Source organism: Branchiostoma floridae, chromosome 7 (assembly GCF_000003815.2).
Source record: "Branchiostoma floridae strain S238N-H82 chromosome 7, Bfl_VNyyK, whole genome shotgun sequence".
In the NCBI taxonomy this organism is placed as follows: Eukaryota; Metazoa; Chordata; class Leptocardii; order Amphioxiformes; family Branchiostomatidae; genus Branchiostoma; species Branchiostoma floridae.
Window position 1 is genome coordinate 6,514,419 of NC_049985.1, and position 23,641 is coordinate 6,538,059.

Genomic DNA, 23,641 nt, shown 5'->3' on the forward strand with positions numbered 1-23,641 from the left:
CACTTCCGGTTGTCACAGCTGACCAACCATTGTTAGAATTAGAAAACGACCCTTTTAATTTCTACAAGGGCATACCTAATACAGATTGGTTTATTATCCTTTTATAACGGAGTACATTCATTCCCCCAAATTTCCGGTTCCAAATTCTGATCAAACGTCATCTTGTCGTGCCTATATAGATCAGTTGGAGGAGTAATCGTTAATACCATGTCAGATATGACACAAGTGTCACAATCTCTACCCAACCTGTTGAGATCTATATTGTATGCGTCAGTTCTTGTAATCAAAATCGCCCACGCAAAAGAAGAAAAAGATCAACCTTGGAAGAAAATGAAGTTATTCTCCGAGGGGATCGCTGATTACAGTAAAGAATGATGGACCGGATATTTGGATGTCTGAGTGCGAACCAATTTCCGGGGAAGCACTCTAGGGGCCTCCGTGCGTCAGAGGTGCGCTTTCAGTGGAGATTGGATTTAAATTGGACACACTTCAACCTCTAGACAAGGAGGGGACGTCATGAATATAGATACCTCATATCATATATATTTCTGTTGTTAAATAAAAGCAGTAGCGGCGAAAGTTTTGGAGATGCCATCTCATTTTTGATGGTCAAAATTGGCATACATTCGTCTTTTGTCAGTGTGTCGTACAGATACAAATCGATTATATATATTCACTAACTTAATTCCTGGTTTCTCGTCCATTTATCAGGTCATGTTTATCGGTGTATTTCATTACAAACTTTGTAACAGACCGACGCTGTAGCCCCGCCTACCCCATCAAAACGTAGAAATGCAAGATAGAAACATAAGAAATATTAAGAATGCAACTATTTAAAGGAATGCAACCACTAGCACTCCGTCATTGATCGAATCGTTGATTGCCATGCTATTACATATTGGCTATAATTTGGTATTTGTGATTGACAGTATCAGTTTCCTCTTAAAATAGTTCTTGCTACGCCTTATGTTTATGCAGGAATGAAAAGGTTCTGCAAGGACATCAAGACCATGTTGGGATTTGAGCCGCCCATTTACTTCAAGGTGTGCTGGGTCGCCATCACCCCTGCTCTTCTACTGGTAAGCCCTCCTATTGTCTTGTTTAATGGTATTGCCTTTACGGCAGTACTGTAACTCCTTACAACGACAGTTATGTGGCCAAGGAGGTTGAAATAACATCTTGATGTGACGGAATGAAATTTCTCACGCGGCATGGTAAAAAAATCATTTTGGCGCACAGGTACTGCTGAAAAGGTCGCGTACTCATTGGCATTCAAGGAGTTAAATCTTTTTTTTCTTCCTGAAATATTGGAAGATGTAATGACACGTAAAGCCCGTCACATATAGCCAACTATGGCCTCCAGAGCATGGTTGAGATTTAGTTGTGTTGAAATACGAGGGTGAGTCAGAAAGTAATGCAAGTGGTTTCATAACAGACTCGTTTTTTGATCGAATGAGTTCAAATTTGGCACAAAGGTAGAGGCATATGTCCTCTTGAGATTAAAATATCTAAATTTGTTGTTCATTATTCTATGAGTGACTGACCAGCTTTCAAGATGACCATACCCTAGGAATCCCGTCAGAAGAAAAGTGAGGTCCAATAAACGTACAATTAACGATTTCCCTAAACCAATTTTTGTTATTGTAGGAGACTGAGCCTGCACATGTAATAAGCTGCATTTCTCTATAAGCCACGTGCTTATTTTCAACTCTGAAATCCGATCAGTTTTTCTTTTTTCGTTGCTGGAGTAGAGTGAGGTATACGCGGTCGTCTGGGTCATGAGATTTGTGGTGTTATGATTAAAAGTTTCTATAGCCTTCTTTCCCCATTAACAAAGAGGAATAAAACTTAGCACACTTTTTGGCCTTTGAACAGTTAATAACTGTGTAAAGTTTCGTTTCTTTTGGTTAATAAAAAGTAGTCTTTTAACCAACAACTCACGAATTCGTGTATCAATCCAACAGCTCTATATCACAACTTACTCCATCCTAGCAGCTGTAAATGAGGAACTATTGAGAGTTCAGAAATGAAAATCGGCATGCATCATATAGAGACATTTGATGTCATATATGTGTAATTTTAACCTCCTACAGTGATTTTTAGTGGGTCAGATTTAGAGGAATTCATAGTCTGACAAGCTACCAAGGGTGTGTTCATCTTGAAATCAACTCAGTTGCTCATAAAATGATAAAGACCAGATTTAAAAAATTCAATCTCAAGATGACATATGCTTCTACTTTTGTGCCAAATTTCAACTCAATTGATTAAAAAACGAGTCTGTTATGAAACCACTTGCATTACTTTCTGACTCACCCTCGTATTGTTGTCTCAATCGTTACCAGGCTTGTATCTTAACTCATCATAGTATAGATTATGTACAAAGAGTGATGTACCTACCTGATATTCACGAATCTATTTTTCCTTCACAGTTTATCCTGATCTTTAACCTGGTCCAGTTCAACCCGGTGACGTACGGTGATTACGAGTACCCTAACTGGGCTGAGATCATGGGTCTGCTGATGGGCCTGTCCTCTTGTCTCCTCATCCCCATTGTCGCCGTCATCCAGGTGTGTCGGCAGAAGGGCAGTCTACTGGAGGTAAGAAACAGTACCCTGGTTCAAACTGCGCATGTGCAGCCAGGTGCACCGTGGGCAATATGTGTCCCTAAACTTGTAAATGAGTTCTTGTGTAGACCATGCATGAGTCAATACATATTACCCACAATATCCTTATATGGTCTTCGTACCAACTTATTGCATGCTCTTAAACACAGCATACCACTAGTATTCTAGCCCTGTTGTCAATCTTTGTCGATGAAAATCGAAAATACTATAAACTTGGAAATGGTTAAAAACAAATGAAGATCTATGATCGTTAGGACCATAGGATGTAGATAATATTGTGTAATACTATGTGTCGTTCGGATAGGCTTTGTGAGTGTACTGAAAAGTGCTGTACTCGTTTTTTTTCCAGCGCATCAAGGCGGCCGCACGTCCGTCCCGAGACTGGGGCCCGGCGCTGGAGGACCACCGACAGGAGATGCTGAAGGTGTACGCCGGCAAGTACGGCGTGGAGGCCCCGCTAACGCTCATCGACACCCCGAACAAGGGCGGAGACCTGCCGCCGGACTACACCACGGCCACCACGCTACCGCGGAACGACATCAACGTGCCCTACTCGGTAGCGAACGGTCTTCCAGTAACCACTAAATTGTAAAGTAGTCATCACACCTTCCCCTAGAATAACCCATCTACCGTCGCGTCCCATTCCATTGTAAAGAGAGGATTCTATGAAAGAAATTAAAGTGACTATATTCTATACTTGGAAATGAAAGTCCATAGAAAAGAGGCTGAGCAAGTCTGGGTGTTAACAATTGCAAGCGGATCCATGCGCGTTCGTGACTTCAAAGTAGTCTCTACCTCAAATAGTATAAATTGGACAAATAATAACGTCAATAGTACGCAAGGGGAGTCGGGCGGCCATAGGAGTCAGTATGCGACACACTATTTCCAGTTTCTACTATTTGACCAGCTATCCGCGGAGCCTGGTAGAGGCTGACGGCAAAGGTAAACGCGCTTTTTGTGGACTTGCGGTCGTAAATATTGGGAATGCAAGACTTGCTCACATCTGCCTCGATAGATCTATTCTAACCCAGAATAAGCCAAAGCACCAGAATAGTACAAGAATGTTGAATATTTAGGTATTCGTTTTCTTTTTTAATGTGACGTTTTTGTTTTTATCAGTTTTGCCAGGTTATCACGTGCTAAATCTACGGAGCTGAATGTACTGTTATGTTTTACGTTAGTCTTCTAGTATTTGCCAACGACAGCAAAGGGAGCTTTTAGATATCCTTATAGGATAGTATGATTTTAAAACTTTGTTTTATGGGACTTATGTATTGGCATATTTCTGGTAATATATTGGAATCACGGGAGCAAGAATTACTTCTCCTGTCAATAGAACATAACATTTCTCTAGTTAACGAAACAAGTACTTTATCTTGTACATATTGGCATTCCATTTCTTTAGACGGTACGGTTTAAAATAAAAATTGTGTATATACTGAATATCTCTAGTAAGTTTTAATGGTTTCTCTTACTGAGAATCTTATGTAATCTTTTTTAAGCAATGCAATCAGCAAACGTATGTTATATAAGTCTACAGTTACATGTTATTTTAAATGTATGCGCTTGAAGTTATTCACCACATATAAAACAGTCAATCCTGTCCGTCCAAATCCCATCAAGTTGTATTCTCACCAAACTAACACTTCATGTTGATATGCCAGTAATAACACAGTCGTATATTATATCTGTGAAGCAACATTGCTGTTATCATATCTCCCTTAATTTATTGCCGAAAAGAAGTAGCCTCTACCAGGCTCCACAGGCCGTGAATAAGACAGAAAACACGCCAGAGGAGTTAGATAGCCGAGTAGTACTGTTTGCGACCTAAGGCCATCTAACTCCTCTTGCGTCTTATTTGGCCTATTTTTCCAGCGACATGTAGACCCTGGAAAATTCGCAGTTCATACTGTATTGATTGTTGTTAACACCTACCAGCAAATTTATCACGTCAGATTTTGTGTTGTGTTCTGGCCAATGAAATGCGCTTCTTCCACTTAGGCGCATCATTCGTGATTGATACTGAAATTCTAATTCCCGTACGCTGACCAATGAAATGCACTGCTTTCACGAAAGCGCATAATATGTGATTGAATCTGAAATTCTCCTTACCCTCTGCACTGTTTGTCAGCCAATGATTTGTATTTATTACGAATATGGTATAGCTGTAAAACACAAACGGATCTCAATAACCAGAGTGTAGCGCACCGTACGTATGTTTATCACAGATAGCACCATACAACTGCTTAGAAACTGTGCCAAATCTCTCGTTGTTAATGCGCTACATTTGCCCCTGTATGTATACCTTTCCTCGTACACTGTAACTATTTCATTTTAATCTTTATATGTTGTATGTTTTTGTAGAAATATTTAGCTTGTATAATTGTATTGTGGACACAATGTATACCATGTAGATGCAGTCTTGAAAAAAGGATGCCGTATTGTACTTTGCATTTGTTTGCGGTGGCAGCTAAGCTTTGTGTCCACCTTTAGTAAAATAAAGGCTATATATATGTACCTACTTTCGACATGTGGTGGTCTTTCTTAAACAACTGTTGTGTGGCATCTTAGTGTTATTTTGTAGATTTTATTCAAACCATATTTCCTTGTAGACATTACAAAAATTGGAGATTGTAAATAGCTTTTAAAAATATCGAACTTTCACAAATTTCGAGCATTGCAAAAAGCTACGAAACGCTGCAGCTGGTCATAACTTATAAGATGTACATGGAAAGTCTGAAATTTGTTTTGCTACCTTTTTTGTTCCAAATACATCATATCTTTGTGATGGCAGCAGAAATCTATAAGTTGTTTTGCATTCGATGAAGACGAAAATATTTATCTCAAACCTGGCCACTTTCTGTGAAAGACAGCATTAAAACGCTGCACGCCCTATATGGCACCCATGGATTTAAGAAAGTGGTGCTTCACTTAGAAAACGCCCATACAGCGGTTGAATATTTTGTTGAACTTTGGTCATGGAACAAGAGCTTGCTCTGTCCTGACCGCGGATCGGCTCGGTATTGCAGTACCTGCGGTCCATCACTGAACAAATCTGAGCGAACTATGGACCATAGTTCGCTCAGATTACTGAGTATGGTAACAAAGTACAGTATTCAAATCAATATATGACATTGGGGTAGCTCGTCTGTGACATCTGGTGTCTTCGAAATATATCGATTATTTTTGGCATGCGACATGAAACGACAGCTCGTGCCCCTCCACCGATATCTCGTGACCTTTTGTACATACACGTACATTAACAGCTGATTAGATTATAGATCAAATATGGACAACCTCTTGCGTCAGCCATTAGGTCATGTGAACGTATTACCCCAGTCTTGGGACATTTGGAGTGATGCAAAATCAGAATATCCGACACAAAATCAGACAACCCCCTATTCATTAATGACAAAACGTTGTGAGATATCGATTACAAAAGTCTTGGCAGCAGCAAAAATGAAAATTTAAGGTGCAATACTGAAAGCCGCCACAGGAGTCGCTCACTGCCGTGCAGATGGCCATATTAAGGTTTATTCACATGACGTCATTACCCCTCGGTAACCGTATGGCGTCTTCCTTTAGCACAGTCGCCCCGGCCTGTTTCCGACAACCGTCAGTTGTTAGGGTGCTCATAATGAGTAAATACCATTGAACTATATGTTTATACACGGAAGAGCATTAAAAATGAATGGATAGTAAAGGTTAGTAGAACGGGGGGGGGGGGGGGGGGAGGGGCGCCGTGTAAATGGTAAATGTAGCCTGAGTATCATCCGTATTCTACCGGGGCTCCTTACACTCGCTACCCCTAAAAAATACGTGTATAAGTAGCCCCGGTAGAAATAGGATGGTACCCAGGCTATGGTAAATGTAAACAACCTGGAGAACTATATATAACGTTATAATTACATAGCCTATGGCATGACGTAGGAGCGCCACACCTCTGCCTTATCGGGTACACCTTAGTTACCCTGCATGCCGGACATGTCTTATCTCCAAGCAGATCCTACGGTAGCATAAGATAGTATCAAAAGCTGGCAGAGGAGTGAAGCCGACTATTAAAGGAGTGTGTTTTGCTACAAGGCAAATGCCACCTCTTGGCTGCACATTACACTCCTTGGCCAGTTTGGTGCTACATCTTATGCCATCTGCTTGGAGATTAAGGCATGTCTGCACTTCGGACCGTGTTTTCCCTGAATCTGCGCCCCAAAGCTCTAGTAGAAATATTGCCTGGGTATCAGCCCTACTCCCCCTTACTAACATCGGAAACAAGAGTTGAGTTGGTGAGGGATGAGTATGAGGGCCCCGGTAAAGTGACCAGGCTGATACTCATGCTACTAGCTAGAAAGGTCTATCCAACCACTCCCCCACCCCCGCACTCGGGCGGTATTTAAGAAATCTCAGCCACTACTATCCCGCCGACTCAACCTCTGCTTGGAGGATAAGAAATCTTTTCATTGGCACAGCCGGAGTGCCCATGAACAGCTCGACACGTGCACATATATCAGATTTTCAAGCAGATGCAAGAAGACATTGATACTCTGAGAATACAACTCATTCTCTATTTCCAACCAGGTTCCCTCTTTTCATGATCAACATTTTGATAATATTGTCAAGGCGGTATAATATACATGTACTGAAGTAACTGAACTTCTTTATATTATAATGTCCCGTTGCTCTACCGGGCTAAACCAGGGGCTGAACAACGCGTTAACGCCTGTTCTATTGTCAGGAGAATGGGTCACCTTACTGAGGGTTTTATTTGCCCCCCATGGAGCAATATTTGTTGCCGCGACCTATAGCGCACAAAACACCATGGTACCACCTACAAACAAACAGGATTTTACAGAGATACCGCATAGTGATTGCACTTTGACATCCGGATGATCGGAGCTGCGATAGATAAGTTTTGTTGCCCAGGTCCTGTTGTTGCCCTTGGGAGCTCTCTGGGCGTGGCCTTAATCAGTGCGCCATGCACCCGAAAGGAAGGATCAGATTTCAACTCCAACTTGTCCAAGTGAAGGGGAGGGGGGCGTTCAAAGAAAGTGTGCAGGAAGAAAGACATCGCACTGTAATGGATCTGTCGTATGAATACTGTAAAACCGACATCTGGAGGGTGAAGTATAGCAAGTTGTCCTCCTAAAATATCTACATAGTTTGTTACTCTTACTTAAGAAAACAAAGATAACGTAAACCTAATTGGGAAAACACGTTTGAAGGGCGTTTTCTGTAGCAGAGACAAAAAACAAGAGCGCCCGGCAGTGTCATGAAAAAGCAACACTCATCACACCACAGAATATGTGCCCTTTGTTTCTTATATGTGCCTCCAACCTTTCTTGTCAAATCCCGCATTCCAAATTAACAGAATTCCAGTTGCCACGTGAGGACACTTACGTCGTGGAAAAGTACAGGGCCGGTGTCTCATGAATAATTCTCATTAGCTTAGACCATACCATTATTCAAACGTCATAGGGGTGCAATCGGGATACACAATACCCTCTTAAAACACGAATACATTGAAACACAACATTAAATTAACATTTATTTCACTTATTTTACAAGTATTTAGTATAATTTTGACAATTTTGCTGATATTTATGCTTGAATAATGATATATAAAAATAAGTTACACCCCTAATTTTAGAATCGCCCGCTGATGACGCGTTTTTCCCAATACGGTGAGTCAGAGGGCTTTTGTCTCGAGACCAAAGCGCGCGAAGTCTCATTCATCGTTACAACCTCGCCAAGACAACGTCGTATCTTTGTCCTCCGGGCTTATCAAACCGACCAAGTATGGCACCCACTGTGACTTTCGGACGAGATTCTGAAGAAAAGGTAAGTGTGTGTTTGCCAACCTTTTAAGATGGATGAAATTTAAGGACATTTTTTATAAGTGGGCAGGGCGCACATATTTTCTTGTGCGATAACGTTAACGATATCCTTTGTGTGATCTCTGTCCGTTGGATCGGGCGGGTCGTGTTATTTATTAATTTTTCAATCAATGATTAGGAATTTGTCTGTGTCAAGGTTGGATTTGACATACTAAACTCACATTTAAACGTTGAATTCGGGGGAAAAACGCCCCCCTCCCAACGCCCATGTGGTACAAATTTGAGTGTTTCCATGTGGCACATCCGGAAACGTACGGTAACGTTACATACCAGGAAAACACGTAACGGCTGATGTGATGGGTCCAAGGACATATTTGGCAGTCATTAGTAAGTTATTCTGTAATGGCCAGTTAACAGTTCCAATCTAGGATTCACCATGTGATCGTGCGAAACAGGAACGTTTTTTTTGTAGTACTCATCCGACCGAAAGAAACGGATACAGAAGCAGAAACCTGATACCAACCACGTGAAGTTTTTCCCGCCCTCATCGAAGAAAACATAAGTGTTGGTTTCAAAAACAAAGCCCTGTTGTGGAGACAAGTAGAGAAAAACACATAAAAACGTTAAGAATAGCGGGAACCAACATCTTTCGTTGCAATTCAAAGTGTGAAGTAGTCTAGTAATTATCCAGGCATTGTTTCTGGAAGCTATCACTATTGTAATCCCTAAGTGCCACACCCCTTGAGAATGGAAATAATGAAAGATAGCCCTGTAATCTTATTTTCAAGAGGATCACGGTGATAATTATACCCATTGTATCTCCTTACTAGTTAGGTTGTCTTAATTTGATGAGTATGTTCGCTAGGGAGGAAGTTTGCATACTTCAGAAAAGACAGTCATATCAAGACGTCAATTTGTGGGTGGGACTTCCTTCTAATATTCTGTTCCCCCTGGAACCAATTTGCTTACAGGATGACTCTGTAAATGTAAATTAATTGTATAATCACAGTTGCTTTGGTACACCTGTAGCCTATTTCCTGTGTGTTTGTCCTTTTTGTCACCTTTACCTAGATTCATGGACATGGTTCACCCGTTATCGTGTTTATCGCCCCCAAAGTAGTAGTAACACAACAAATCGCTAATCAATCACTTGTACATACTGTACAAGTGTTAACTTCAAAGTCTCCTGACCAAAGGTCCAAAGTCACTGGGAGTCAATTTGAGTACGGGGTAGTATTCAAAGTGTTACAGGGCAGTTTAGAGTCGCTCTCAATTCAGCAGATCTCTATTCAGCCTACGGGTGTACAATCTACTCCGCACACATAGTCTTCCGGACCCCAAGGACATTTTTACTTGCCTGACAAACAAATACTTCAGATCAAAGAAATTATCCGCTAAGGCAAGCCCCCTTTAGGTAAACTTACTCCTATCTACTGTAGCACCAGTTGTTTGTTCTTTGTACCTAACGTATTCAAATTCCAAGAATTGTCATAAAAATTGTCAGACTGGGAGCTATTATTCCACCCTTCTTGTTTTTTTCACGTTTTTTTGAAAGATCCAAATGTAGTGGGTTTCAACAGTTTTATATCTTTACTGGGTGTCACAGAAATAGATCTAGACCCAGTTAGTTGTCAATATTTGCTTCGTGTCATGGGACAAAAGGGTAACAAAAAACAGGTAACAGGAATTTTGGACTCTGAAATATTGCCCTTTTCCAGTTATGGCATGGAATAGTCACAAAAGGTAGGTCACACAGTGTGATACACCAAGTTAAATGTCCCGTTTTTAAAAGCGTGTCACTACTTAAAACTTTTAGGTCAAGCGTTCAGTTGTAAGAAAAAACAAGACCCCATGAGAGCTTTCAATTTCTGCAGAAACAAAGGCATTTCTGTTTTTTGTAGTTCTCTGCACCAACACCCATGTCATGGTCTCTCTCTTCTGCTCAGTGCTTTCAAATACAATATTTACTTTGTATTGTAATGCTGGTGACTTTGTTTAGGAAATACGACAGTAAACTTGATAAAAAAGAGTTTCAGGACGAACTTCTTCTTTTCGATAAATTATGCTGACTCAAATAGCATTGCAGTGTCAGGACTTTATAATAAGTTTATTCTCTTGACTGCCAAAGTATGCTGTTTTTGACAAATGTTCTGTGATAAAAAGCAACCAGAAAATGTTTCCTCCATTTCATACATACATCAAATTTTTTATGACCAACAAGTACAAACACCAAGGCATTGTATTTTCATGGCTTTCTTCTCTTGACCCTCGAAGTATGCTGTTTTCGCACTAGGCTTTCTTTCCTTGACTTTCGAAGTATGCTGTTTCCCTGGTAGACATCCCATTGACAGTCACATGGAAAACGTCACTACTGTTTTCAGTGAATACACAGTGAAAAGTCTTTCAAATATTTATGAGCAAGCACGGCTTGGAAATGTTAGATCGCTAGACGTCACGTCGCCAAACACTCATGGAAATTTCCACTCATGTCAACGGTCATTATCCTCGTCATACACAAACCTTGTGATAATTTGTAAAAATTAGAGTTGGAGTTAATTGATATAGCAGAAAGCTAAATTCTTTTGTTGATATTCAAATACCTGTTTTACAGGTTCTTTTGCAGTCATGGTCCTGTTGCCTGATGTAAATTTCCACTCTTTTGACCCTCGTGAATCATATCAAATTACAGGCAGAAGATAAGATTTTTGGAGCATTCATTAGAGACCTGTCATTCAGGCATTTTTAACCTCTCCATCACTAAGGTATTCTCTTGGAGCCAAAATTGTCGAGTTACAGGCACGCGACAGGGCAGCAGCAGGTTATATTACACTGTTCGACCCGTCACACCTAACAGTCACACCTAACAGACCGTCTAGACAGTAACACAATAACGAAGTAACTAAATAAGGTATGCTAACATACTAGTTACCTTGCCAGAAATTTGGTCTTTCTGAGTTTCTCCCAGAAATTTAGTCAAGTGGTAGGAGAATGTATTGCATCCGATGCAAATCTTCATGAATCTTAGCAAAATAATCCAGAAATTACTTAATTAGGAAAGAAACGCCCTAAAGTTAAAGAGGGTTGCGGTGGTGCAGTAAAGTTATTCCATATTTTAGAGAGAATTCTGTTTCCTTATTTATAATTAGAGAGAATTCTGTCTCCATATTTGAGTGAAGGTTAAACTTACATTGTCCTTCTATTGTGTTGATGGAAATTTCCACTCCATAAACACCACACCTGGCATAACTATGATACTAGTAATATTGCCTGGGGGATTTGCTACCTTTACCTGTGCAGCGTTTATTGCAAAGAAACGGTTGCATAAACAATAGGTATTCAAAACCTGTTGGCAATTGCTCAGTGAATTATGGTTAGTTGCAAAATAAAGGTTAGACCGCTGGGTACTACTGTGGATTGTTAGGTACAATCAGAGATAGAACACTTATTCCAAAGTCTTTTACAGGAGTGGGAGGTTGTAGGGTTGTAGATTCCAAGCACGCACACATTTATTTTATGGTCTAGCTAAATTCCAAGCACGTACGCATTTATTTTTTGTTCTTGCATCCGCATGTCAGTGAGTGAATGACTGGTACTGTACAATCCAGACATTCCACTGCCTGGTACAGTGTTATCCTATTCAACAGGGTGAACAAATGGACAAACAGATGAGTCACCATTGTTGCCTTGGTATGAAGACGGTCATTGTGCATGTACAGTTGTACGGTATTCCCAAATGAAATTCACATGGATTCAAAGGAAATGGGGCAATCTTGTAGCCTGGTATCCTGCCATATTAATATTATTATAGCTCCTGAGTCTCTTCTGTCCTCTACAGAGAGAACAGAAGAGACTCGGGAGCTATAATGCGGCTGGATACCAGGCTAGTCATCTTCAATAAAGTGTAGAAGAAAGTGTCACTTGTTTGCCCTGTTCAGCGCGAAGTAGGCCCTTCTCGTCCAAGCGTTCCCCTTATAAGTGCAGGAGTCCATTGGAGAGTGAAGATTGGATATATAATGTAACCCCTGCCCGCATGCTTGGCATACCTTTTGGCATGGTCCCACCTAATTTGAAAGGGTTGTCCATGGATACTGATCACCATAAACCCCAGAGGTTAGCTGTCTTACATGTCCAAATTCCTTGTGCTGCCCTTACCTTCCGTGTTAAACCAAAAGATACAAGTCCATCATTCTTGAAACGATTTTACTTAATTCTTATCCCAATTTCAATAACAACCTTTTTTTTTCGGTCAGAGTGAATAAAGCCAACTGCCAGCAATATTATTCAAGATTTTCTTGTAAAAATTTAAAAATCTTGAATGACTACTTTTGCCTTCTGACAAACTTCTGTAGGAAGAATACGACTACTGCAGTATTCGGTATATTCATAATTATTTAATTCATTGCCATAAAAATTTATTCGTGCATCTGATGGCATTTTTTTTAATGAACATTCAACAGGCCTGACTTTGTATGGAACCTTATACTAGTATCACATTCTTTCCTTTCCATTTCTCTCTTAAAAGCAGCTTGTTGAAATGCTCTGTTTACGACGTTCAATAACTCGGACTTGTTTACCAGAATGACGTCCATGTTATCTCTGTGGAAGTGTTTTTGTAAACAGTATGCTTGTTTTCCTCGGAATGGTTGAATACGGGGTGTGGCAGCATACCTGTGCACAGGTATTTACCATCCCATAACAGGTGTCACATGGTCTACCTGGTGCTTCAGTTGTTTTCCGCACCGTGCGAAACCGAAGTGGTGGCTCAAACAATAAACCAGGTATCAACTGGATTATTCCGCAGTTCGGAAGCGCTCTGATCAATACAATGGGACACTTTGACAACAAGGCTTCTTCTTTGTGTCCTTTGAAACTGGAGAATTCTGTTTTTTTTAGTGAAGGGTGCTGAGAGGAACATGCCTTACAGAACTTACAATCAGAGAAACCAGGAGAAATGTTCTTTGTGTGTGCATTCAAAAGGGATGACGTGCATTTATGGGTCTGGACAAAGATAGAAGGAAAGGCAGGACAGGTGAAGCAGGCCAGAATATGCCCCTGGTCAAAATGTGCCTGCGTACATTCTAGGCAGGGGTGTATTCTTGCCTGCAACACTGGTACACTTGTACCAACCACGCACCACTCCTCCTATCTTCTGTAACAGGCATGTTGAATGTTTAGGGATAGAGTCATCAGATTTCAAGCAGGAAGTGACAAGAGAAAAATTCATTTCCTCTTTGACAGGATATCCTTATTCTGCTTCTGGTTTCAAGTGCTTTCTAAGACATTCTTGTGGTGTACATGTAGAAAAAAAAGACGTGACACGAACATTGACACAAGTAGGGGTAGCTACACCTGTCCTGCCTTTCCTTCTATCTTTGTCCAGACCCATCAAATGCACGTCATCCCTTTTGAATGCACACACAAAGAACATACTGTAAATGCATTTAAGTTCGCGGGGATTTAATTTCGCGGTAGCTGGAAAAGGGACTTAAGTTCGCGGTAGCACCATGCACTGTAGTCTTTTACTGTCATGGAAAAATGTGGTTCTACGTTCGCGGTGAAGTGGCCACCGCGAAAACTGCAAACTTGAAACCACCGCAAAAGTTTCTGCATTTAATAGTACCCTGGCACATGCGATAGTGCAACCCGTGGATCCGTGGACATGTTGCAAAGGTTTCATTTGTTGTTTTGGATGCTGACGTAAAGCCATGCCAGCAGCCCAGTGTTTGAAGGAGCTTCAGATGTATCGCTCATGTCCTACCTTACTAGCTAAAGAAAAGGGATCATGCTTTGTCCTCAACTTTCAGGTCGACCGGAAAGAAAGATTATAAATCCAGATGATTTACTGTATCAGATCCATTCAAATCAGATTAACTGTATTCAGGACATCGAATGATCGATCGATTTCAACAAATGCTTTTAAGATAATGATGACAAATGTGGGTAATCTTTGTCTATCATCATGTCTATCATATTACATGAGATTCTGCATGAATGATGGTACTGTAAATGAAAGCTGACATAAATGTCTTTTGCATAATTCATAGAGGTTTTTTGTAACAAAAAAGCTAGACTGTTAATACAATAATAGTGTTACTATAAGTATACAATCATGTATACCCCTGCTTTACTATGTTTGCAATTAGCCATCGGGCATGAACTTACAATAAAGTTATTGTTCCTAACACCTGACTTTTGTTTAACACAGACCAAACTGCCAGCCGACCGTAGTGGCATCGATGGCGAATGTGAGACCCCGTCGGTCTCCTCTGACGGAGACGACCGCGGGACGTGGGGAAACCACATGGAGTTCTTCCTGTCGTGCCTTGGCTTCGCTGTCGGACTCGGCAACGTGTGGCGCTTCCCCTACCTGTGCTACAGGAACGGAGGAGGTAAGTTAACCTTCAGTCTGCTAAGGGTGCCCTGGAAGCCAGACTTTTACTAAGTTTCACTTTCAGGCAGGACTGGCAGAGAGTTTGTTAAGCAGCCAAGGCAGGTTTTCTGAGGACCTTGGATAAGGACTCCAGGGAGGAGTCATGAAGGGAGAGAGATCGCTAACCCTCTTGCAAGCTCTGTATGGCAGGAAACACCAGCCAGGCTGGCAGTAGCCAGTATGACTCCTTTCCAGAGGACTGAAAACTTGGACCATGGCTGGTGACGTCGCCCTTTCTATTTACATGTGACAGAATTATCAGCTGGTTGATAGCGGTCACTTCCAAAGGAAGAAGAAGACTTAACTAAGGTCCTCGGGAAAACCTGCCTTGGCTGCCTGCCCTTGCTTAAAGTCTGGCTTCCAGGGTAGCTAAGGGCTGCACCAAATGTGTGTTGGTACTGGGTTAGTCAGCAAGCAGTGAAGGTTCAAGCATCAGAACATCACTTAATTTGAAAAGTTTGCCATTCCTTTGCCAACAAAACTTTACCTCAGTTACTTTTTGACCCATTGTAGTTTTAGTACCGGTGAGTTGAGGTTTAAGTACTGTACAGCAGAACTTTTCAACGAAAACCGCTTTAGACTGTCATCAGATGATCTCGCACAGTAAAAGCCTTGAATGGTTTATTGCCCGTCATCAGCACTCCCAAGAGAGCCATTAGGAGAAACCCTGATCTTGTCGATCTTGGAAGCCATTTTCAAAAAGTAGGTTGAGTGCTCCCAGACAGTCCATTATCTTACTGGGTCAATGTGCAGGTTCCTGACCGCTGTATGAACCAGGGGTGAACTAGAGTTTATCGCAAACATCTGCCAGCCTGCAAAACTGTACAACAATCGACAAAGCTATGCACACAGATATGGTCGACCTAGTCATGACCTTGCGTTGTGTTTCCACGGGCTACGACCGCCAAGTTACTTGCCTCACGTGCAAGTCAGCTTGGTTACAAAAATGTTCGATGAAATGTTTTTGTCTTGTTCGTTTCAATGTGTCAGATATGTAGGTTAATGCAGAAGTGATCGATGCAAAGTCCCAAGTCCGCTACAATAGTCTTGCGCAGTTCTAGACGTCTTGCCTCGTACAAAGCAAAGTCTGTTTGTATTCGTATGGACATGTCTTAATCTAACATATACACTTCAAACTAGTACTGGAACATATCTCCAGACCTCTGGGGGCATGCAAAGTTCAACTGTAGCCTGTTTTCTACGCACAGTTTTGATGAAGCCATTTTGTCCTAAGAACTAGACATCCCGGCGCCATTGATGTGGTCTTAAGTTCTTTCACAAGTACATGAGGAGCAATAAATATGTAATAAATATCCATAATGTGACACCGTTTCTGATTTTTATCTGTCACTTGTAGCTGGCCAAACTCTCTCTAACATAGTCCAGTACTAGGAGTCTGTTTGTATTTTTGAATATCTTTCAGTCAAACCCAAACATTAGTATCCAAATAAGAAAACGTAAAGAAAGGAAGATTTGTAGAAAATTACAAAAATGGAACGGTAATAAAACGTTTCATTACTTGAGTCATTTTGCCAGGATTAATTGTTGTATTTTTTATTACAACAATCCTAATGTTGTATTTTTCCGCAGGTGCATTCCTGATTCCGTATGTGTTTTTCCTGGTGTTTGCCGGAGTTCCAATGTTTTTCCTGGAGTTGTCCTTCGGACAGTTTGCCGGCACTGGACCCATCACCATCTGGAGGGTTGCACCCATGTTCAAGGGTAAGACTATTAGAAACTATTATTTAGACTGTTTGAAGATCACACATCTCTGTGATATTCAGACTTGGACTAGTTGGAGTTTCTGGTATGATTTTGTTTAATGGTAACGTTAGCTCCTTGGTTATAGATTGAGTGGAGTTTATCCACAATTAGCTTGACAATGTAACGTGACTGACATTACATCGTAGCTGTTCTTTCTGTGGTGGACCGTTAACAAGGTTTTGATAAATAAAGATAAACATCAAATGTCCATCGATAACTTCCTGACTGTGTATTCAAATCATCACTGACACACAACATAGCTAACACTGTAACAGACACACCAAAATAAAGTCCCTGTACGTGGACACAATTTGTGTTTGTTTGAAATAAAGTATAAAGGATGTTTCGAGCCAATAGTACGGCACTTTCTGAAGTGATTAGTCATCAGTATTGATCCTGAAGAAGGCAACAGTGGTCGTTGAAATCCATGTATACCTTTCAGGGCTCGAAATACACTTTTCAGTCAACTTGCACCTGTGCAAGTTAAGCCAAAGGTAACTTGCACCAAAAGAAACTTACTTGCACAACCCAAAATAGTGAACTGTTAACCCCTTATCTCCTCTTCTGAAAATTTGCAAATGTACGTGAGTAAATGGGGATACATACCGGTAAAGACCACATGTTTGGATATTTGTTTTTCCGTAGCGTATCTTATTTTTGGTTTGAAATTGTACAAACTGTTTCATAAAAACTGTGAATTTAGCCTCAATTAAAGACAATTCAATGTCTACAACTCGATAAGATCCGTAGATTTCTTCTGGACTCTTCGAGTGACATCCATCACAGTAACTATTCTTAAGCATCTCCAGAATGAAGTGGTAAAACAACTCAATACAATACATATAACTGGAAAAACCAGTTGAACATATTAAAGTCACTAATTAGTATGCAAATGTAACTCATATGCAAATCAAGGTAAGACAGCACCATAGGAATCATTAGCATTGTAGAGATGGATTTGTTTAAAAAAATAGTTTACCTGGATGTCTAACCAAATTTAGAAATAACAAATTTAGGCTTTTTTATATTCAGTGTTATTTTCTTTTACCTTTCAATGACAGACAATATTCTCGGTGTGTGTAAGCTTTTTCTAATGTCAGGTATTAGAGGACAAAAGTAACTTGCACTGGTGAAAGTTTGGTCTAAACTTACTTGGACCACACCAATTTTACTTGCACAAACTTGCATATGCATGTGGTATTTCGAGCCCTGCCTTTGTGTTGGAAGAAAGGTTAGCATTATACTTGGATGATAACACAAATGAGCTTCCATGATAATGACCCTTTGTCCTTTTGTAGGTGTTGGATTTGCCATGGTGATGATCTCGTTCCTGGTGTGTATCTACTACAACGTGATCATCTCCTACATCCTGCACTACCTGTTCGCCTCCTTCACGAGCGTGCTCCCGTGGGTAACCTGTAACAACGACTACAATACTGCGGACTGTGTGTAAGTATAAGGCTCTCAGTTTCACAGTATTAAGCATTTTTAGTTGCAAAAGACAGTTGACATTGGCAAATACTATTTTGTATAATTATTTTATTTGTGGACCTAAAAATACAGTATTTTGTACAGTCAACACTACTTGAGAAGACTATTGAGGGGACTGATAAAGTCTGGTCTATGTGACTGGACAGGTGGTCACTATTAACACTATTCTTTATGCTTGAGTCAATTGGGACAATCATCTAAAAGACCACCAAAAAGTGTTCACATTGGCTATGTGGTCCTTATGTAGAGGTAGTCACTTGTAAAGGTGTAACTGAATTTTGTTAAGATCTGGTGCAGTACTCTGATTGTATGACGTGCTTCTCCATTTCCCAGTGAGGGCGGTCATGTGAAGATGGCGTTCGAAATCTACAAGTGCAGCAAAATTGGCGGAGACTACTTCAACGGGACGTGCTTCAACGCCACCATGAACGCCACGGCCGCCATAATGAACGAGACTCTGCAGAACACCAACTTCACCCGCGTGTCTCCCACCGAGGAATACTGGAAGTAAGTTCTCCACCAGGAATAAGAATCAAAATCGATTGGAGTGTTAGTTTTGCCCCTGAGAGTGAAGCAGAGTTCTAGCCACCGTCCATCCTTTTGCTGCTGGGGATGGACAAAAAATTATACCCATTCTGTCCTCTGTGACGGACAAAAATCGGCATGTAAAGATATTAATTGAACCAAGCTAAATTTACCAGCAAAATGTGCGCATACAAAATAAAGGAAGTAGCATTTCAGAGGGTCTAGATTACAAAATTATCCTGATAGGGCATGTCCCACGGACCCCGTAGGATCGTTGCACCTTTGACAGGATTTCCATTCAAAATCCAGGGGATGGAAAAAAAATTCAGACTGGCTAGAGCACTGGGGTGAAGTATTGCTATTGGCTTGTTTCTGCAATTCCCAATCTACACAAAGCAATGATGCCATGCGTGCTAAACACTGCTTTTTCTGTTGGTGGAGAATGGAAAGGTTCCAAAGTAGTTTGCATAAGGGGTGCAGTAGGCCATCATTATTCCCAAATGTAGAGGTTTGTTTGCGTGTTGCCCATGATAAACCCTTCTAACAGCTTGGTCCAAGAAAACCAGTTTGACAAAATTGGCCATGCCCATTTCCGATAATTGGTTCCAAGTGCCTGCCCAGCCTTTGTTTGTATGTGTTTTGGCACACGTTCAAATATAACACAGTACCAGTCACTGGTATCCAAAGAAAACAGCTGATGTACATGGGGTTGCATGGTACAAATGTCTGAAACAGTTGGTGAAAATTGCCGGTGGTTTAAATCACTGCTATCATTACTGTCAGTGTCAGTTTAAGAATAGACCTTTGCAATTCAAAGTGCTGAAACACACACTTTGAACCCCAAAGAAGACACCACATGAACCCCATATTTCAGTGTGCCATAGAATTGTACATTGGCACTCCCATCCCTCACCAAAATATGGTTTCAGTCAGTATGTGCCAATGGTGTTCTGTAGACTAGTCTTTGATTTAGTCACCTATTTTCGTGGGGACTCAATTTAGTGGTGGAAGGGAAACGGCTGTTTTCAAGTACTAGGTTTAAACAGTTCTGTACTAATACATTTTTCATGGTTTAATGAATTTGAGGATTTAATGAAGCCAGAGAAGTAAAAAGAAACACTGCGAACATTCCAAAATCTACAGTGACAGTGAGTCATTGCCCTCTAGTATGCTACTTGTAAGGCCTGGCATTTGATGTGACAGTATGACAAGCATGTGTCATGACCTGACATTTAGCCCCCTAGCAGACAGTTATGGTAGCTATGCAGGCCACCTCCACATTGCTGTCCTACCGTCAATTGGTACACTTTTCCTGTGGCTTTATTTCCCAGTAGGAGGGAAAAGAAGGCTTTCGCAGTGTTGTAAAATTTACAGTTGAAACAGTGTTCTATTGTTACAGTACAATATTAAAAAAACTAATATATTGGAAGTATTTGTGTTGAAAGGGTCACCACGAATATAAGATCACAGTGGAAGTTTCAACATGTACAGTAGATGACTAGACTGTAAACATCACTTTGAACAATGGCAGACAGTTGACATTTTCACCCTGCCAGAAGCCACGTTTGAACCTTTCTTTGTTCTTCGCCTCGTGTAGCGACACACGTGGGGCAATACTTGGAAAAATGTGAGAGATTAGCTGGAGGGGAAAAATTAAGCACAGTCCCACAGCTTTAACGATATCCAGAACATTTTTTGTTTACCCACAGCATACTTTTCACATGTGGACTGACAAAGGTGTCAAACTGTTATTTTTTGTGGACCTCTGTGAGTACCTTCACTAATTACAACACTCCAAGGAAAAAAGAACTTTCTTTCCAATCCATTAGCCCACTAACAAGTGCTTTTAGCACTAATAGCACAGAAGAGAACACAGACTGATGACCAGTGCTTGAAAAGAACCAAATGTAATATAAGCAAATTGAGTCAACACAAGACCTTCTACTAATGGAATGAATAATTTCAGACCAAAATTGCATCAGTCCTGGTGTTTTTTGTAGTAGTGTAGCATTACAGCTGTGCTGGTAACAGCTGGCTTTTGATGTTAATTGTTTCATGTAGCGCTCAACATTTCAAGGTAGCTTTTCCCTTGTTGTACTAGAACAGCCCAAGGGTCTGTAACCGCCATTCTTTTCATGCCTAAGGATCCAAAGGGCAATGGTCCGAGACAAGAGAAGTATTTGGGAAATTACAAAGTAGGGAGTTGCATCTCTCAGTTGGATTAAAGTATCGTGAAACAAACGCACGCACACAGACCATTATAACACGCACACACACACTCTCTCTCTCATACTTACTACCAGGTATATTATCTCTTAGTCCATAATTGTAATATTGTAAGAAATGAAAAATTGATTGGAAGACATATTTTCATTCATAGCGGGAATAAGACAATATGATTAGGGGAGATTTTACAAGCACAGCTGTTCTTTTACTGCTACATTGAATGTGCGTGAAACAATAGCTTTTTACCCATCCCAGCTGTTCTGTTACAGTCCTAGTGGTTGCTTTCATCTGGATTGCTCTTTGAATATCGTACACTCTGTTGCGTTGAAAACAAAGTTTAATTCAAGGACAGAATAAATTCCTCTGGCCTTCAAAGGGGAATCATGCAGACAATCCAAAATTTCTGCTTTACTCCCTTGGGGTGAAGTCATCATCATTCCATTTGAGTAGATGCATAGATTTGGAAGGCCCAGGGTTTGTCATACCAAAGACTTGAAAAAATGTTGCATAATGCTTTCTCTGCTTAGCACTTTGACTTGAGAAGGAGTAAATTTATAGGACTATAGCCCCACCACACATTAATTTTTGACTGTCTATAAAATACATGTATTCAATGGACTTCCAGCCAGTGGACTACTCCCTTGCTGATATAGCCTGTGTGGCCAGAGGACAAAAATGACAAAAGAAAGATAAAATTATGGGAAGAATTTTAACAAAAGTCTCACTATTCCTTCATGACTAACTAATGCCCGTCTTCTGTCCCAGGCACTTTGTGCTGCAGATCTCTGACGGGATTGATGACATGGGCGGCATCAGCTGGTCCCTGACTCTCTGCAACCTCCTGGGCTGGGTCGTCGTCTTCTTCTCATTGGTCAAGGGAGTCAAGTCATCCGGCAAGGTAAGGCTATCACTTTCACGGAATAAAGGTTGCTCAAAGTGACTCACTCAACACTTCTCGACATATCCTGTTTCAAAGTCAGCAACTGAAATGCCCCCTGCAGTACCAAAGAAATCTGCTAGAGGACCCAAACTTAGGTTTCTTCTTCCTGAGTACAAGTGCTCTCAATTCAAATAAATGAAATAAATATAGATTTTCCAGAACACAGGATGAAATGGAAATTGTTCTGCAGTTGGATGTAAAGTCACCAGGGGGCCCCAAATCTCTTGGCATTTTTGACATCACCTCTACCAACACACCAAATTTCAAGACAATGCATCCATAGTTATTCTGTCCAAACATAAACCTATCAACAAATGCTTCTTGGCAAAGGTTTTAGCAACAAACCTGTATGATTTTATTATTTCTGAAATATGCAAAAATTGCTTAAAGTTAAAGATTCAACATCCAACTAACACCAGTGTTTACTGGTACCACTGATTACAGTATTGCTAACAGTTTTGTGTCTCCTTCCCAGGTTGTGTATTTCACTGCCACATTCCCCTACATCGTGCTGTTCATCCTACTGATCCGTGGCCTGACCCTTGACGGCGCCATGGATGGAGTCTTCTTCTACATCAAGCCTGACTGGAGCCGTCTGGCCCACCCTAAGGTGTGGATGGATGCAGCTGTGCAGATCTTCTACTCACTGGGCGCAGCCTGGGGATCCCTCATCACCATGTCCAGCTACAACCGCTTCAACAACAACTGCTACCGGTAGGAAAATTAAAACGAAAACATTGTGCCAGGGTTGAAGCCAGCACCTGTCCTTCAGTCCTTTGAAGGAATTTTGCAGTTTGGGACTGAAAAAAGTTTTCCCATTCTGTCCCCAGGGACAGACAAAAATTGATATGTAAAGATATAAAAAAAACTAAAACCCATGTATTTTTCCTCACCAAAACAGATGACATTGAACAGCTTAGTCTACAAGCAAAATTTGCACCTTAAAAATGCACGAAATAGTGTTTCACAGGGTCTAGGTTTGAAAATTTTAGGGGATCCACACCCCCTAGAAATGATGCGCAACACCATGCCATGCCTTCGGTGCTCGATAGGATTCCCATTCAAAATCAAGGGGACTGAAAATGATTTCAGGCTGGCTACAACCCTGCATTGTGTCTTCTTGCTTAAGCTTAATTATTTATTTATTTATTTATTATTTATTGGTTTGGCTGATTCAGAACACACAGCCAGGGCTTGTCTTCGCAAGGTTAATGAATAACTAATTCCGTCAACCCTGACCTTCACTTCCTTTCACTCTGTGGTAAAGATGACTTGCATATACCTACACAGACGGGCAAGCAAACAGAATTCACGGTGACAAGCTTACTGAGAATTTTAGAACGTTTGAGTCATTTTCTTTATGTCGCTATATTCCTGTGCCTATCAATAAAGGATTTTCTGAACTGCATTTAAAAACTACTTATGTTCTTCTTGTCTTTTCCAGCGATGCCCTGATCATCTCTTTTAGCAACTGTGCCACCAGCGTGTTTGCCGGCTTTGTTATCTTCTCTGTCATTGGCTTCATGGCCCACGAGATAGGCGTGCCAGTCGCTGACGTTATCGACCAAGGTGGGTATCCCAGCCCCTTTCTCTTGATGTAACTTTTGTGTTGTTCTATCAACTTCTGAACTGGAGACAGAGACATCCCCTTCGAGTTGGCTTCCTTTTTGGTTTACTTTAGATTCTCGTTACAAGGAAGCACCATTTGTACTAGCAGTCATAGTAATGCAACTTGGGACAAAGCAAATGTTTGTGGGTGTGACGAGTTTGTGGTGACAGTGACAGTGCGCAATTTGAACTAAGAATCACC

General features: G+C 40.9%; 2 protein-coding genes across 6 annotated transcripts in view; both read left to right on the plus strand.

Moving 5' to 3' along the window:
• The window catches only part of LOC118419759 (sodium-dependent proline transporter-like), a 33,370-nt gene extending 28,220 nt beyond the window's left edge, over window positions 1-5,150 (plus strand). For all 5 annotated transcript variants that reach the window (XM_035826336.1, XM_035826338.1, XM_035826337.1 and 2 more), the window contains 3 exons: window positions 979-1,079; window positions 2,430-2,597; window positions 2,974-5,150. In XM_035826336.1, the coding sequence (XP_035682229.1) occupies window positions 979-1,079; window positions 2,430-2,597; window positions 2,974-3,216 (512 nt within the window). In that variant the 3' untranslated portion in view covers window positions 3,217-5,150. The remainder of the gene's footprint in view (window positions 1-978; window positions 1,080-2,429; window positions 2,598-2,973) is intronic.
• A 3,131-nt stretch (window positions 5,151-8,281) lies between these two features.
• The window catches only part of LOC118419386 (sodium- and chloride-dependent glycine transporter 2-like), a 29,509-nt gene continuing 14,149 nt past the window's right edge, over window positions 8,282-23,641 (plus strand). The window contains exons 1-8 of the mRNA XM_035825751.1: window positions 8,282-8,459; window positions 14,661-14,844; window positions 16,476-16,607; window positions 17,948-18,098; window positions 18,474-18,647; window positions 21,657-21,789; window positions 22,307-22,545; window positions 23,276-23,428. Coding sequence (XP_035681644.1) covers window positions 8,418-8,459; window positions 14,661-14,844; window positions 16,476-16,607; window positions 17,948-18,098; window positions 18,474-18,647; window positions 21,657-21,789; window positions 22,307-22,545; window positions 23,276-23,428 — 1,208 coding nt within the window. The 5' untranslated portion in view covers window positions 8,282-8,417. The remainder of the gene's footprint in view (window positions 8,460-14,660; window positions 14,845-16,475; window positions 16,608-17,947; window positions 18,099-18,473; window positions 18,648-21,656; window positions 21,790-22,306; window positions 22,546-23,275; window positions 23,429-23,641) is intronic.